The sequence below is a fragment of the Nicotiana sylvestris genome, chromosome 8 (genome assembly GCF_000393655.2).
Source record: "Nicotiana sylvestris chromosome 8, ASM39365v2, whole genome shotgun sequence".
Classification (NCBI taxonomy): Eukaryota; Viridiplantae; Streptophyta; class Magnoliopsida; order Solanales; family Solanaceae; genus Nicotiana; species Nicotiana sylvestris.
Window position 1 is genome coordinate 161,379,057 of NC_091064.1, and position 15,082 is coordinate 161,394,138.

Sequence of the window (15,082 nt, forward strand, 5' to 3'; positions counted from 1 at the left end):
TATCAACATAAACTTGAACATTGAGCAGGTTCCTTCCTCATTTCTTTAGGGAAACAATGTTGTCAATCTTCCCTCTCTTAAACCCATTTTCTAAGAGAAATTTTGACAATCTTTCATACCATGCTCGAGGAGCCTGCTTTAACCCATTCAGAGCTTTGTCCAATTTGAACACATATTCAGGGTGCTCATGACATTCAAACCCAGGGGGTTGCTTCACATAGACTTCTTCCTTAAGTAGTCCATTAAAAATGCACTTTTGACATCCATTTGGAACAAAGTAAATTCCATATGAGAAGCAAAGGCGATCAGAATTCTGATGGCTTCCATGCAAACCACTAGAGTAAATGTTTCATCATAGTCAATCCCTTCCTCCTGATTATAACTTTGGACCACTAGTCTGGCTTTGTTCCTTGTGGTAATTCCATGGTCATCGAGCTTGTTTCTGAATACCCACCTGGTTCCTATAATGTATCTATCTGGGGGTCTGGGTACCAGGTGCCACACACTATTTCTCTCAAATTGATGTAGCTCGTGTTGCATGGTTGTAATCCAATATGCATCTTTTAAGGCTTCCTTGATGTTCTTGGGTTCAATCTGGGAGAGAAAGGCTGAGAAGGCAAGTGAATTTCTATCTCTTGACTGGTTTAAACTCCGAAATCTAGAGGAGTGATTATGTTGTCTATAGGGTGAGAACTTTGATGTCTCTAGTTAGATGTCTGGGGTTCATTATGAGAGGAGGAAGGTATGTTTGGCTGATTTTCTTTTATCCTTCTCTCAGATGCCAGTGGAGTTCCCTGAACTGCATCATCCACTCTTTCTTCGGCTTCAGTGATTTTAATTGAAGTGATTGGTTCTTTGATGATGAGGCAACATTATCTTTGTTTGGCTCCTTCACTTGACTCATCATGTCTGCCTTTCCGTTTGTCATGTTAGTGACTTCACCAGGAACAAGTAAGGGTTCTCCATCTTGATCTTTCTCAGCACTCTTCTCAAATGATGGATGAGATTCATCAAAAATAACATGGACGCTTTCTTCAACACATTGAGTCCGCTTGTTATATATCTTGTAAGCTTTGCTTTGAGAAGAGTAGCCAAGAGATATCTCTTCGTCACTTTTGGCATCGAACTTACCAAGCTGATCATTTCCATTGTTGAGAACATAGCATTTGCATCAAATGTTCTTAGGTAAGTCAACTTGGGTTTTCTTCCATTCAGCAATTCATACGGGGTCTTGTTCAGAATTGATCTGATCATGTACCTGTTCACTAAGTAGCAGGCAGTGTTGGTAGCTTCAGCCCAAAAACTCTTTGCAAGTCCATTGTCAATCATCATTGTTCTTGCCATTTTTTCCAGAGTTATATTCTTTCTTTCTACTACTCCATTTTGCTGTGGAGTTCTGGAAGCTGAGAAGTTATGAGTGATGCTGTTTTCATTGTAGAATTCATCAAATTTGATATTGTCAAATTCTATCCCATGATCTGATCTAATGCATACAACTCTAGACTCCATCTTCACCTGGATTTTCTTCACAAAAGCCACAAATACTTCACAAGTTTCATCTTTTGTTCTGAGAAACAAAGTCCATGTGAATCTGGAATAGTCATCCATGATTACGAAAATGTATCTCTTTCCTCCTCTGCTTTGTACTCTCATAGGTCCATACAGATCCATATACAGAAGCTCAAGCGGCTTTGAGGTGCTCACATCTCATTTTGACTTAAAGGAGGACTTTACATATTTTCCTTTAGCATAGGAATCACAGACTTTTTGAGTTTTGAATTGTGACATTGGCAAACCATGGACTAGGTCCTTCTGAATTAGTTTGTTCAGAAGGGAAAAAATTGCATGGCCTAGTCTTTTGTGCCATAGTTCAGCATCATCGTCAACCACCTTCAGATAACTCAGATCACCACTCTGTAAGGATTCAAAATCAACCACATAGATGTTCTTGTATCTTTTGGCCATCAGAACTATTTCACCGGTCACAAGGTTAGTGACTGTACATATCTTGGACAAGAATTCAACCTTGTTTCCTTTATCGCAAATTTGAGAGACACTCAGGAGACTATACTAAAGTCCATTGACACGGTACACATTTTCAATAGAGTGAGTGAGTGACTTTCCAACTTTTCTAACTCCAAGAATGTACCCCTTTTTTCCATTGCCAAAAGATACACTCCCTCTTTGCAGGGCTTTTAGTGAAATACAGTTTTTGGGGTTCCTAGTCATGTGTTTCGAACACCCACTATCCATGAACCATTGTTGACCACTTCCCTTCACTGTTCCCTGCACAAAAGAATAGGAGTTAGTTTTAGGAACCCAAGCAAGTTTGGGTCCCTTGTAGTAACCAAGAGGATGAATAAGAGCTCTCTTAGTCCATGCAGGTAATGTGTGTTTCTTGTGAGTGGAACCTAGTCCTTCTTTTGAGGTCACAGTTTCAGCAACCACTTTATCTTTTGGTACTGATTGATTCTTGGCATGGACACCTTCCTTGAAGTGCCCAGTGTTCCCACATTGGGTACGAGGCCAGTTATTAGATGCAGTGGTGCTCTTACTGTGAGGGTTGTGAGGAGTTTTCTCCCTTGGGAACCCTGCTCCCCGCCCTTTTTCACTGTCATTAGTGAGCAAGGCAGTGGTAGCTTCTAAGGACCAGGTCCACTTTAGAGACCTTTCAAGATCATTCATTACTTTTTCTAGATTGGCTTGGAGGAACTCGTTTTTCTCAATTTCAGCACACATCCTATATCTCAAGGCCTTCACCTCATCTTCAAGCTTGAAATATTCCTCACTAACTATCCCCTTTCCTCTTTCAGAACTTTCAGGTTTTGAATTAGTCAAAGGCTTTACTATTAGTTCCCTTTGGTCTGCAGTTTCTTCCAAGAGATCACTCTTTTCTTTTCTAAGAATTTCAATGGTTTTCTTTTGATCAGTAATTGCAGCCACTAAGTCTTCTCTAGTATGTTCAGATTCTTCTAGCTCTAAGAACAAGGAATCCCTATCCTCCGCAAGACTACAAAAGGCAGTAATTAAAACAACGGCTAAACACATGAGTTTTTTTTGGAGAATAGGATTTCAGATTTTTCTAAACATTCCTGAAGTTTACATCTTTGTTGCCATTGTCTTCATCATTATCTGATGGAGCCATCAAAGCAAGCGTCAAGTCATATCCAATCTCCTCGCCTCCAAATGCCATCGTTGAACTATCATCAGTATCAGATTTATCTTGTTTTACTTGTGCAGTTCCCTCATAAGCTATTTGCAAAGCCTACCATATTTCCTTGGCAGTGTCGCATGTAGAGATTATGTCGTACTCTTTAGGTCCCAAACTATATACCAGAATTTTCTTAGCACGAAAGTTCTTCTCTACCGCTTTCTTATCTGCTTCAGTATATTCTTTGCTGTTTTTTTTATTGAAAATGGAAATTCATTTAGTACCTTTATTGGAACAAACGAACCATCGCAGATGACATCCCAAAGCTCACAATTCTCAGCCATGATGAAATCATGCATTCTAGCTTTCCACCACTAATAGCATTTTCCATCAAACTTGGGTGGGTGGTATAAGGATTGACCTTCTTCAAAATTTAGTGGAGCCACCATGAGGATCCTTCCTAGGTGTTAGCCTGATAGGAGGAACCTGCTCTGATACCAATTGTTAAATTGTATGGATCCACCAAATCGTAGAGTACTTGGTCCTCTACAAGATTCTGCTGAGAGCACTTAGTAAAGCAGTAAGTAAATGAGGCAGAGGATTTTTACGTGGAAAAATCCCACACAAGGGGAACAAAAAACCACGACCTACCTAGTAGGCTTTTAACTTCATTAACTTGTAATCTTACCTATTACAAGCCACTTTACAATACTTCATATTGCAAAGAATTTACTCAACTAACTTGTGGTACCTTTACCAGAAGCCACTTTGTGACTATCCTAGTTACAAAGGCTTTTTCTAACTTGTGATGCTATCACCACAAGCCACTTTGTAATTCTACAATTACAAGACTTTTCCTTATGACTAAATCTAGTCACAACATAAACTCAATGGGTTTACGGATTTACAAGAGGATTCCTAATCAGTATACTTCTAGATAAGCGATTTAGGAGATATGGTCAGTACAATAACAAGGTTACAACTCAACTAGGACAACAAGCATCAATCTTTTAGGAACTGGTCTGTAGTGGCGTTCAACCTTATTCTTCAAGCTTGAGAGGATGATTTTTCTGTTTTTGCAAGAGGCTTGAATAAGAAACAGAAACCTTCCAGTGATGTTTTTGTATAAAGCACATTTGGTACATCTTGATCACATGACTTGAAATGATGTGAGTACTTTGTTTGGTTAGAGAGTGAGTGGGCTGACAGTGTGGTGCAGTGTGGCAGAGATAGTGCCATCGGTCACTTCATTTCCAGCTGTGTCCAAATGACTTTGTACTGCTGTGAGGAAACCACAAAAGCATCAGATCCTTGTTTGGTTCCTAGTTCCTAAAGCTGCAACAATTCATCTTTAGCTGAAATCTATTAACGCTTGCAGTAATCCAAATAGGTTAGGTTCCATATCTGGTTCTTTGCCATAAGTTTGTTAGATCATCAAAGCATCATGCAAGAGAATTTAAGATATATCAAATACATTGGAATGAGTGGCCTAATTTATTAAGTCATCCTTGACACTTGGCCGTATTTCACAATTCACACATTCATTTCTTTCCTTCCATGGACATCATCATAATTATCAACAAATAGAATGTTCCAGAAATCACAATTTTAAGTTCATTAGAAATGAAGACTTTAAACACAATAGATTTCTTTCCAATAAATGGAGTAAAATGATTGGCAATCGAAGTACATGTTAAAATCATAGACAAGTAACACACCATTTAATTCTTGAAATACTTTCCCCCAAAGAGGGCAACATACAATTTCAACTCACGAATATGTAAGAGCTCAAAACATGTTGGGAATACTTACAAGACATATCATTAGTTAACACAAACATATTTGGGCATGATTTGGGTACATAATTTTTTAGGCACATCTACTTTCGAAGCCATTTATAAACACTTCGAGTCAAGGCTCACTTCATAACCTTTCTCACATCAATCATTTCATTTCATCGGCACCGTTGGCCGCCATATAACTTTCTTTCTTGGCACATTGGCCCCATTTCATATCCCCAATTCACTTATTTTACTTTCAAACATCTTTATATTTTACCAATAATAAATTTTCAATCAAGACTTTAGGTACACATACGAGCAATTATGAGGTTTAAGCATATCGAGTTTTCTCACAAAATTTGGCATACTAGCCTTTATTTGAAACACGACTCAAGCCGTAACATTTTAATATGCAACCCATACTTAGAACATATATCTTTATCATAAGGCTCATTTCGAAATAATCAAGTTTATAAGTTTAGGTAATAACCCAGAATATAGAAGTTATGAACTTTGAGTCAACCATACTTGAACTTATGGAGACATTTATGGAATTCAATGCCAACATACCTCAATTGAGCTTCCTCAAACTCAAAAATGTTCCGAAATTCTTTTCAACTTCAATCTCTTAGATGAAGATCTTGTGATTAGCTTCCTTGATTCTTGAAGATTTATGCAAGATTGGATGATTAGAATGTTCGGTATCCTCCTTATCTCTCTAAAATGCTCTCACCTCTCTCTAAAATGCTCAAAATATCATCACAAAATAATCCCCAAACCCTATTTATCAAAATGGGGTCAGGTTATGAAAGTAGAAAATTGAAGCCTCCGAAAGCAGCTATGCAATCGCACAATGCATCGCCAAATGGGTATGTGTATCGCACAACGGATCACATAACTGATGCCCAAAAGTGGTCTACATTGGGCAGATCAGCAACAATTTTGCAGTTCGCGTACTTGTTTTGTGAGCCGCATAATTGATTTGCGGTCGCACAATTGGTCACCGAATTGTATTTTTTCAGCTTTTGGTAATTTGTCATAACTTTGTGTAGGAGTGTCCAAATGACGAGCGATTTGAAGATTTAGAAACTAGACTCAAAGACCTTTCATTTAATAGGTTTTTCATCACATAACACCATATAAATATGTAGATATGCTCGTCCAAAGTGGGATCTTGTACGTACTTATTTGGAATTTTAATCTATCATATAATTTTCCAACTTGGCTTAGACTTAGACCTTTTCTTAGACCCCAAATCTCTTATAATATTTCTCATACACTTATTACCATCTCCAATTGGTATCCATCATATTAAAAGTCTTCGTTCACACACAAAATAATATAATTAGCCAACCTTGGCACCACAATATCTTAAATTACTTAGCAAAATTTTTCGAGGCCTTACAAAACTAGCCTTTAATAATTTTTTACTATTTTACCATTAACTTTATTAATACTTGTAGTCCATATTCTCTATAAATTTCAACAACATTAATTTAACAAGATAAATCGTCGAAAATTACCTTTGGGAATGATTCTCCAAACCCTATTTCTTTGTGGTTCTTGATGGGTTCTCTTGATTCCTACCAAAAAATCTATGATCTTGATATTAGATCTCATGTTCAGACATGTCAAGCCTTCAATTTTGATTATAAGAACTCACTATATGGTTAGAGTGGTCAAAAGAGGTTGTTCGAGTTGTGCCCTTCATTTAGAAGATGAGAAAAATAATCTAAATCATATGTTGGAGTCTTTTATAGGCTGAACTTCTAGGTGGGTGTGCCCTTTCGTGCTAAACCATGAATATGACTGTTTATAAAAATTTCTACAGGCAACCTCGTACCTTTTCATGCTAAAGCACAAATATTGTTGTTACTGAAAATCTATACATGCAACCTCGTGTATTTTCCTCCACTCCAAGCCTTCATTAATGTATACCATCAACTTTTTAATATATTCTAAGGGATATAACCACATGGAGGTTTACACATACCAAAATTTTCTACACATCATTAGGCATGTACTTAGTTGAAAATAAAGTTATAAAATTTATGGGACTTTACATCCCCCCATATGATATTCATCCTTGAATATTTGATCTCGGTCAACCTTGAGAAAGAGGGAAATCTTATAGGATTATGAATACTCATTCATATATAACCATGTAAGCATGAATATCACTCCATACAACAAGCTACGGTAAGTGCAACTAGAGTCACGTGCCTGAATTCTCAAATAAGTATGATATTTATCCTCATGTCCTACTCGGATTCTCAAGAAACTTCCTCAACTAAATGTTACTCCACGTAACTTTTATCGAAGCAATCTCTTTATTTTGAAGCTTATGAACTTGTCTATTTGCTATCACTACATGACCCTCTTTATAGGATAGAATATCATCAAATTTGCTCCCTTGTCTATCAGTGACTTGAATCAGGTCATAAAAATGTTTCTTCAACAGTAATACATAAAGTACTAGATGCACTGATGATAACCCTGGTGGTAGTGCTAGTCGATATGCCACGAGCCTGATCCTTTTCAGAATCAAATAAAACCCAATATACCTAGGGCTAAGTTTTCTTTTTCTACCAAAATGGATGATGCCCTTTATTAGTGCGACTTTCAAATACACGAAGTTATCTTCTTTAAACTAAAGGTCATAAATTATGGTACTTTTATTTGGGTTTACCCTTTACTCAGCTGGGTCACAATTGTGACTAGCTTCTTGTTGTTGGAGAATATATTATTTCTATGTGAAAGACGTATCATAATCAACTTCTCACGAGTTCCTAACATGTATTGAAATCTCAAAGGAAATTTCTAACTCTTTTGGTTTTTTTCCAAATCTCAGAGAATGAAAGTATGACACATAAGAGACAATAGAATCAAGGTCTATCAAAGTATAAAAAAGACGATCACAATGACTGCATTTGATGCCTCTATATTCTGCCGGTTTATGGCGGCATAGATCCTAGTTGGTTTGCTGCATGCCTAAGCTCATTCCCTACCTATACCAACACTTGCAGAGTTATTAGACCAAAGTAGATGAGGGTAGCAAGATTAGTAGATATACGAGTTACCTGAATATCTGTTGCCTACTTGAGTTGAGGGAAATATCTCATGATATGGCCCGCATCATTACAGTGGTGACCTTTCCTTTGACCAAATCGACACGGTTCGTAATGTATTTTTTGATAAATAGGGCATTGAAGGTAAGACTGAACTGTCTGACTTTGAGTAGGAGCATTGCGTCCCTAATAAGCCTGATTTCGAGCCTACTCATTCTTCTTGGAGAGAATTGGGTAGGGAGAGAAATGAGCCATTAATTGACTCTGAGTTATGTGATTTCTATTCTTTCCTCCACATGTCTACCCATTATATCCACCTATGATATTTGACTTTTTGTTATCTTTCCGTGTGGATCAAGATGGGGGCATACTTTGCTAACCTGTAAACTTTATCATACTCAGTACCTATTATCATACCCTGTCTGAGATTTTTAGTTTCTCTCCAGAGTTTATCTTGTGGGTTGGTGGCAAGAACCTTTACATGAAAGCTTGCTTAAATCGTGGCCAAGAGATCAATAGTATATGAGGACCTCTAATTTTCTCGTAAGTTCTCTACCAGACTCTTGCAGCTTAAGTCAGCCGATACTCAATCAACTCAATAGCCTAAGTATCCAGACAACCTAAGAAAATAAATATTATTTCAATTTTCTTAAAAAGTTATATTGGCTTTGCTTTCGGATCCATGCCTGTGAGTGGGAGGGTGAAGTCCAGTGAATTCTTGTGGCTTAACTCTAGTTGTAGGGCACTTGATAATATTACCTAGAGCAATTAATTGTGCCATATAAGTTGGGGGAGCCTGAAATTCATCTTCACTACTTCTGCATATGAACCATACTGATCCTGAAACGGCTCATGTGCAGGTGGCGCTTAACCACTCTAAAGCCTCAAAAATCCTATCAAGTGTGGCTTCTAGTTGTTTGGATTGATTTGTTCTATTTGGGACAAGCGGAGGCGGAACCTCTACTTGCTCCTAAACAATTTGATGAACTAGAGCATGTCTTCATCCTAAGGTCCAATCTTGGTCTTGGTTACCCCTACCTATGGAGTTCTATCCATAACCTCTACCTGTGTCTCTGTCCCTTCTTTGATTACAACTGGTGGTACTGGGGCCACTGATGTATCTCACACCACTTGGGGTACCCTTTGTTGATTAATCATTGGTACACCATCATCGTTAGCAGTAGATAACAAAAGTAGATCTTATTCTAACTATCGTGTTTTGCTAAAATGAAAGGGGTAATTGTTATATCTAGCGCACGATAAGAAACAAAGATGAGAATTTTTCGAATATGTTTTGTAGTCTCCTAGGCATTAGATGTGTTGCACTGACACCCACACATAGAACTCTACAAAACACAGCTCATGACTCCTTGGGATCTCTAATCCTGGTTGCTTTGCTACCAACTTGTCACGTCCCAAAACTAAGGTGGTACGTGATATCACTCAATCTACCTTACTCGTCGAGTAAGACTTATTCTATCTAATTGTACATGCTGATAAGGTTATTTAAACAATCAAAGTATGAATAAGTCTTATATTAAAATCATTTGAAAATAGCTAAATATAAATCCACAAACGGCAACCATGAGTCTCTAAGGACTAAAACTAAAGTAATATCTTAAGAGTATTCCCCGAAAATAATAAAATATCTGAATGACTCAAAAACTAAGAATAGTCAACTACTACTCGGATAAATCAATGGAGTCTATCAACTGGATTTATGGAAAGTTCAAAATCTATCCACGAGATTCGTCATTTGCACACTCAATGCTTGCCACACGATGTGGCAGGCCTAAACAGGCTAAGTACCTCCAAGGATACCTAGTAAGTCTTATTTACCATCCCTAAGCGGAGGACGAAAATTTTTTGGACTAAAATGTTAAAATAAAAATGTAATAAATATAATTTAAGTAATTAAGTAAATCAAAACAGATGTCTAAAAGTTGAGTTGATACATGAAATCTGAGTTAAGTTCTAATGATTGAATATATTGGAGTTTCTTTATTCTAAAATTTTTATATACAAACAATAGTACCGGCAAGTGAATGAGGGTTGACCCATTCCCCTGCCCTAACGACTTTTATACTTGGAGAGATTTGTCACTTTTTCCAAATAAATAAATTTGGAGGCACGTGCAAGTGCAAGGATGGTTGTCCTATTCCTCGATCCTGGCAAATTTTACACCCGGGGAGGTTGACCATATTTTTTCTTTCTGAAACTTAACGTAGATCACTTGCCAGTGTAGGCTAGCCCTAACCATCGTGGAACTTGCACCCACTAGGCCCTCACCGATAGGACGGCTAGACCAACTCATGCACTCTAGGCCCTCATGGAAAGTGATAGGTTACAAGCACCTTGGGAACAAGTACTTTGCTTTATGTTTTGATGATCTAACAAACTTACCATTCAGAACCAGATAAGGAACCTGTTACACATCTACAAGACCTTGAGATCACAAAGGTGAATGTTATTACTGAATCAAAAGACCTGCAGGAGCTGACCATAGAAGAGCTGGTTGGAAATATAAAGACATACGAGATGAAGAAAAAGATAGACAGTGAAAGAAGAGAACCAAAGAAAGAAAAGAACCTAGTACTCAAAGCAGTAATGACTCAAGTGAGGAAGAGTAGAAGGAACAACTTAGGGAACAGGTCCCTACCAGTTCCCGAGGAGATTGTATGAAGTCAACTCTCCAGTAGGAAAGTTGCTGCATGCACATGCTATTGTGCAGGAACAATGCAACAGTTAACTTTCTGTGGAAGGCTTTTTACCTACCTTGCTTACATCATTGTAAGTGATGTCACACACGTATAAATACAATTAAGGAAGTTAAAATGACTTACTTCATGAGAGAACTAGATAAAGGACCTGAAGCATGTCTAGTACAACCATTCAAGTTAATCGACTCAAGATAATATGGGCAGTGTGCTTTAGATTCACAGGAACCAGATGAGGGACCTGATACCTTGGTGTTCCCTTGACAGAAGTATAAGTCAATTGTACAGCTGGAAAGCAACTGCAAAAAGTGACTGCCTGCAACAGTGCAGTAGACAGTGCAGCAGTCACTTCCCATTGAGATTGGACATCACTAAGGTAATATCTTTTGTAGTATAAACCTTATGCAAGGTACAAGCTTCAGGTTCCAACACTTGAAGAATCAGAAACAAAAATAGTCTCTCAAGTGCTTGCAATAACCTCTCTCAAGAACAAAGCTACTGCAACCTCAAGGACCGGATCTAAGATTGAAGATATCTTAAGTCCTTAGGTTTGTTGAGTCTTTGTTATTTGTTATTCAATTGTAACTCCTATCTTGCTTTCTTAGAAGCTGTGTTTTAGGAAACCCAAAATCACAAACCCTCCAAGTTTGTGTCTTGGCTAGAGTTAGTTGAGTTGTAAAGCCTTTGTAATAGAGTTATTACAAAGTGGTCTTTAATAGGATTATTACAAGTTAGAGTGTTTAAAGTCTTTGTCACTAGAGAGTGATAAAGTGGCTTGTGGTGAGAGTATCACAAGTTAGCCAAAGTCTTTGTAACTAGAGAGTCACAAAGTGGCTTGTGGTGAGAGTGCCACAAGTTAGTTGAGTTGAATCCTTTGTAATAGAGGTATTACAAAGTTGCTTGTAATAGGTGTTTACAAGTTAGTGAAATTGAAAGCCTACAAGTGTAGGTCATGGTTTTTGTCCCCTTGAGTTGGGATTTTTCCACGTAAAAATCCTCTATGTTTTTTACTTTCTGTCGAGCTACTGTGATAACAATTAGAGAACCTGATTCATTGTACTGATTGGTTGCACAGTCTGTTGCTCATAGTAGGAACTGCTAGAGAATCTGGTTCTCTATACAATGGGAACTTATCCTATGTCTCATCTACATACTGGTTCCGTAGTTAGCACTGTACCAAACTGATATAGGACCAGATCGCTATATAGTTTGGTTCTTCAGTATTTTCAGTAGAAACTCATGGAGAACCCGGTTCTCTATACAGTCTGGTAGATGCTTAGTTTCTAACAATATGTATCATAGCATGTTCTTTCTAAAAGGTTAACACCTAGAAAGTATTTACATGGATGCTCTACCAGAATTTGAGGAAGGTCGATCAACCTACAGGCCACCAAGATTTCAGAAAATGGTTAGTAGAAATGGAGGCATTCCCAAGAAGGGTAGCTCTAGCAGAAACACTAAAGGATACGATTGTTGACACAAGTGCAGAAAACCAGGACATTTTATCAAAGATTGTCCTCTCCAGCATCAGGTCCATTACAAACACAATACTGACAAGGTGGGTAAGAGGAACATAGTCCCCGACAGAAAGTTCAAGAGAAGAGATGTCGCTGACAATATTGTAAAGCAAGCTCTGGCTGCCTGGGGAGATTCCTCTAGTAAATCTGAGGGTGATAATGAAAAGGAAGACACCTCCATGATGTTTGCTGAAAGAAAAGCTGCAAAATATGATTCCATATTTGCATTGATGGCAAAATCTGATGACGATGAAGAAGATGATGATGATGATTGTCACGCCCCTGTTTTCTTGCAAAATCGGGTTTATGACATTTGGGATGACAACTCATTCCCTTTTGGGAATTCGGGTTTGCATTTGAAGAATCGCCACCTAATGATTAAGCTACATTAGGATACCAAGAAGGTTTGATTTGAGTAACCAGAGATTGGGTAAGGGATTGAAATTATTTCAAGGTGAAGGTGTTAGGCACCCCTCAGAATCCACTAGTGTGGTTCCTTGCCAGATTATTGTTGTGAATTTAGGTGCAAATAACATGTAGGCAAATAAAACTTCAAATAAGAGGGTATTTTCACATAATGGTTACAAACAAAATTGGAAAGAATTAAAAGGAAGCTAATTTTCTTAAAAGAAATAGTTTGAAATCTTTAGAAGAAAGAAAAGGGAAAAGGGGGTCCTAGGTTTATTAATAATATGGATCACCCCACACAACATCCGGTAATCACTCCTTAGTGAGGGGCTACACAAGACGTTATCGCGTGATCATCATATCCATATCTACCCTTCCCCCCCCCCCCCCGTTGAGGTATTAAAGCGCGAAATGGTCTCGATTACTTATTGCATGTTATTACCCGTCCCAATCCTATCAATCCGGAGGCATTTAGGACTACTAATCCTAAGAGGGAGGGATATTAGGCTTATTTGTAGTTTCAAAGGTAAAATTCTAAGGCGACATACAAAAACATGTATAGCAAGTTGGGGAAAGCACATAACAAGTAAAAGGTTCAGATATACCCCCCTAGAACAAAGAAAGCACATAATTAGCATGACTTTCACATACTATTTATGGTCTAAGAAAGAACTTAAAGGTTGAGGGAGACAAATTTATTACATAATTTAGATAAGAAGCCCGAGTCAGGCCTACCTGCTGGTTGTAGTTAATAACACAGATTTAGTTTATAGCTTTTATCCTAAGGCTTGCCTAAGTGTCGGACAAGGATCCTATAGGCATGGTATCTATTGAATTTAGGAAAGCCATGAAATAATAAGGTCTAAAAATAAACTGAGTACATGCTAGTAAAAAAAGGGAAAGTCAGAGAAAGCGCACTTTAACGAAAGTTATAAGTTCTGAAACTGATGATACTCGTTATTATTGATTTTATATCTAACATTAAGTGAGGCGAATCAGATTCAATTAGAAACTCCTATAGGCATGCTTTCTAGGCGTTACTGATTTTAAAACTTTGAAGACGTTGTATAAAATGCAGAAGACTTATTTAAAACTATGAACATGATATCTAGATGCTGAATTCTATTTAAGACATGATGCCCAAGTGCAATTGAATGTTTAAGTCCTATGAGCATGGTATCTAGGTGCAGAAATTTGTTTAAGACCTATGAACATGATTTCTATATGAGAAAATGGATATACAGGATTCAGAAAGACCTATAGGCATATTTTCTATATGCATATGCAGAATTCAGATTGACTTATATGCATGATTTCTAGACGAGAGTAGCAGACCTATGATCATGATTTCTATATGAAAAATGGACATTCAGAATTCCCTATAGACGTGCTTTCTATATGCATTTGAATGTGCAGAATTCAAAAATATATGGACGTGGTATCTATGCAGAATTCAGAAATCCATATAGGCATGGCATCTATGTGAGAGTACAGAATTCAGAAATACCTATAGGCATGACATCTACTTTTTGCATACATAGTTACTCGCCCTTTCACTAACCAGCCCCAAATGTTTATTACAAAATTATTACAACCCAGAATAAAGTAAAATACATCAGAAGAAAATAAAAGTACAACCAAAGGAGAGCCTGATTCAGATTTCATGTCTGAAATATGAGGTAAACCAACTCCATAAGATCAAGATCCAAAGCCTTTCTCCCATTCGAGTGTGTCAAATATTCCTAAGAGCCTCAAAAAGACTCCGGGCAATGCTCACACCCAAATGTATTATCATATTAGGACAAGTGTAGTGCGGAAGGGTCAGCCCTCAAGTGTCCAAGTTCAGAGGGAACTCAAGGTCCCAAGGCAAGGCTCACAAGAGGGGGGAAAACTTAAAGACAAAGAGGGAGTGCAAGTGCAGAAAAGAATTCTGAGAGAGGGAAAGGGGAAGGGAAACATATACAAATAAGTACACATAGGGGTACAGGGGAACAAGGAGATAGTAAAGAGCCAAGGGCAGTTGTGGGCATACCTAGCAATGGTGAATGTTGGCATACCCATAAGCCTGTTAGAACACACTATTAGAGGCTAGGATCCCAAGGGATCAAGCTTAATTCATGGATAATAATTTTCATATTGCCATGCCTTAAGCCATAGCTCAAACACATAGGGGCCAGGGGTTTGGGATAGATAATAGAAATAGGCAAAAAGAAATTAGCATGCTAATTTAAGTGTTGAATTATACAGAAATAGTAAGTAGGCATAGATACAAAAGCAGTATATAAACAAATTGTCGTGGTGCTAAAGCTTAAATCAGAACATACCAGTTTCAAAGAAACAAATAGAGAAAAGCAGTAAATCTTGTAAACGGGCCACGATGCAAGCAAATAAGAGAAAATACTATTGTGTGTAAGTGTAGTTTCAGAAGAAAACTATGAGT

At 37.7% G+C, this 15,082-nt stretch overlaps 1 protein-coding gene across 1 annotated transcript; it reads right to left on the bottom strand.

Moving 5' to 3' along the window:
* Positions 1–37: 37 nt before the first annotated feature.
* On the bottom strand, positions 38–1,608 carry LOC138875923 (uncharacterized). The gene is made up of 3 exons (XM_070154802.1): positions 1,132–1,608; positions 783–985; positions 38–335 (listed from the first exon to the last, which is right to left on the bottom strand). The coding sequence occupies exons 1-3, from the start codon at positions 1,606–1,608 to the stop codon at positions 38–40; spliced, it is 978 nt and encodes a 325-aa protein (XP_070010903.1).
* Positions 1,609–15,082: the final 13,474 nt, after the last annotated feature.

What these genes read in the sequence shown, in the direction of transcription:
- LOC138875923 (XM_070154802.1), bottom strand. Translation starts at nt 1,608, where the DNA reads ATGGATGACTATTCCAGATTCACATGGACTTTGTTTCTCAGAACAAAA. An exon ending in CAATGGAAATGATCAGCTTG is followed by an intron (nt 986 to 1,131) that starts GTAAGTTCGATG and finishes TCATTTGAGAAG; the next exon opens with AGTGCTGAGAAAGATCAAGA. An exon ending in CAGTTCAGGGAACTCCACTG is followed by an intron (nt 336 to 782) that starts GCATCTGAGAGA and finishes CATTTACTCTAG; the next exon opens with TGGTTTGCATGGAAGCCATC.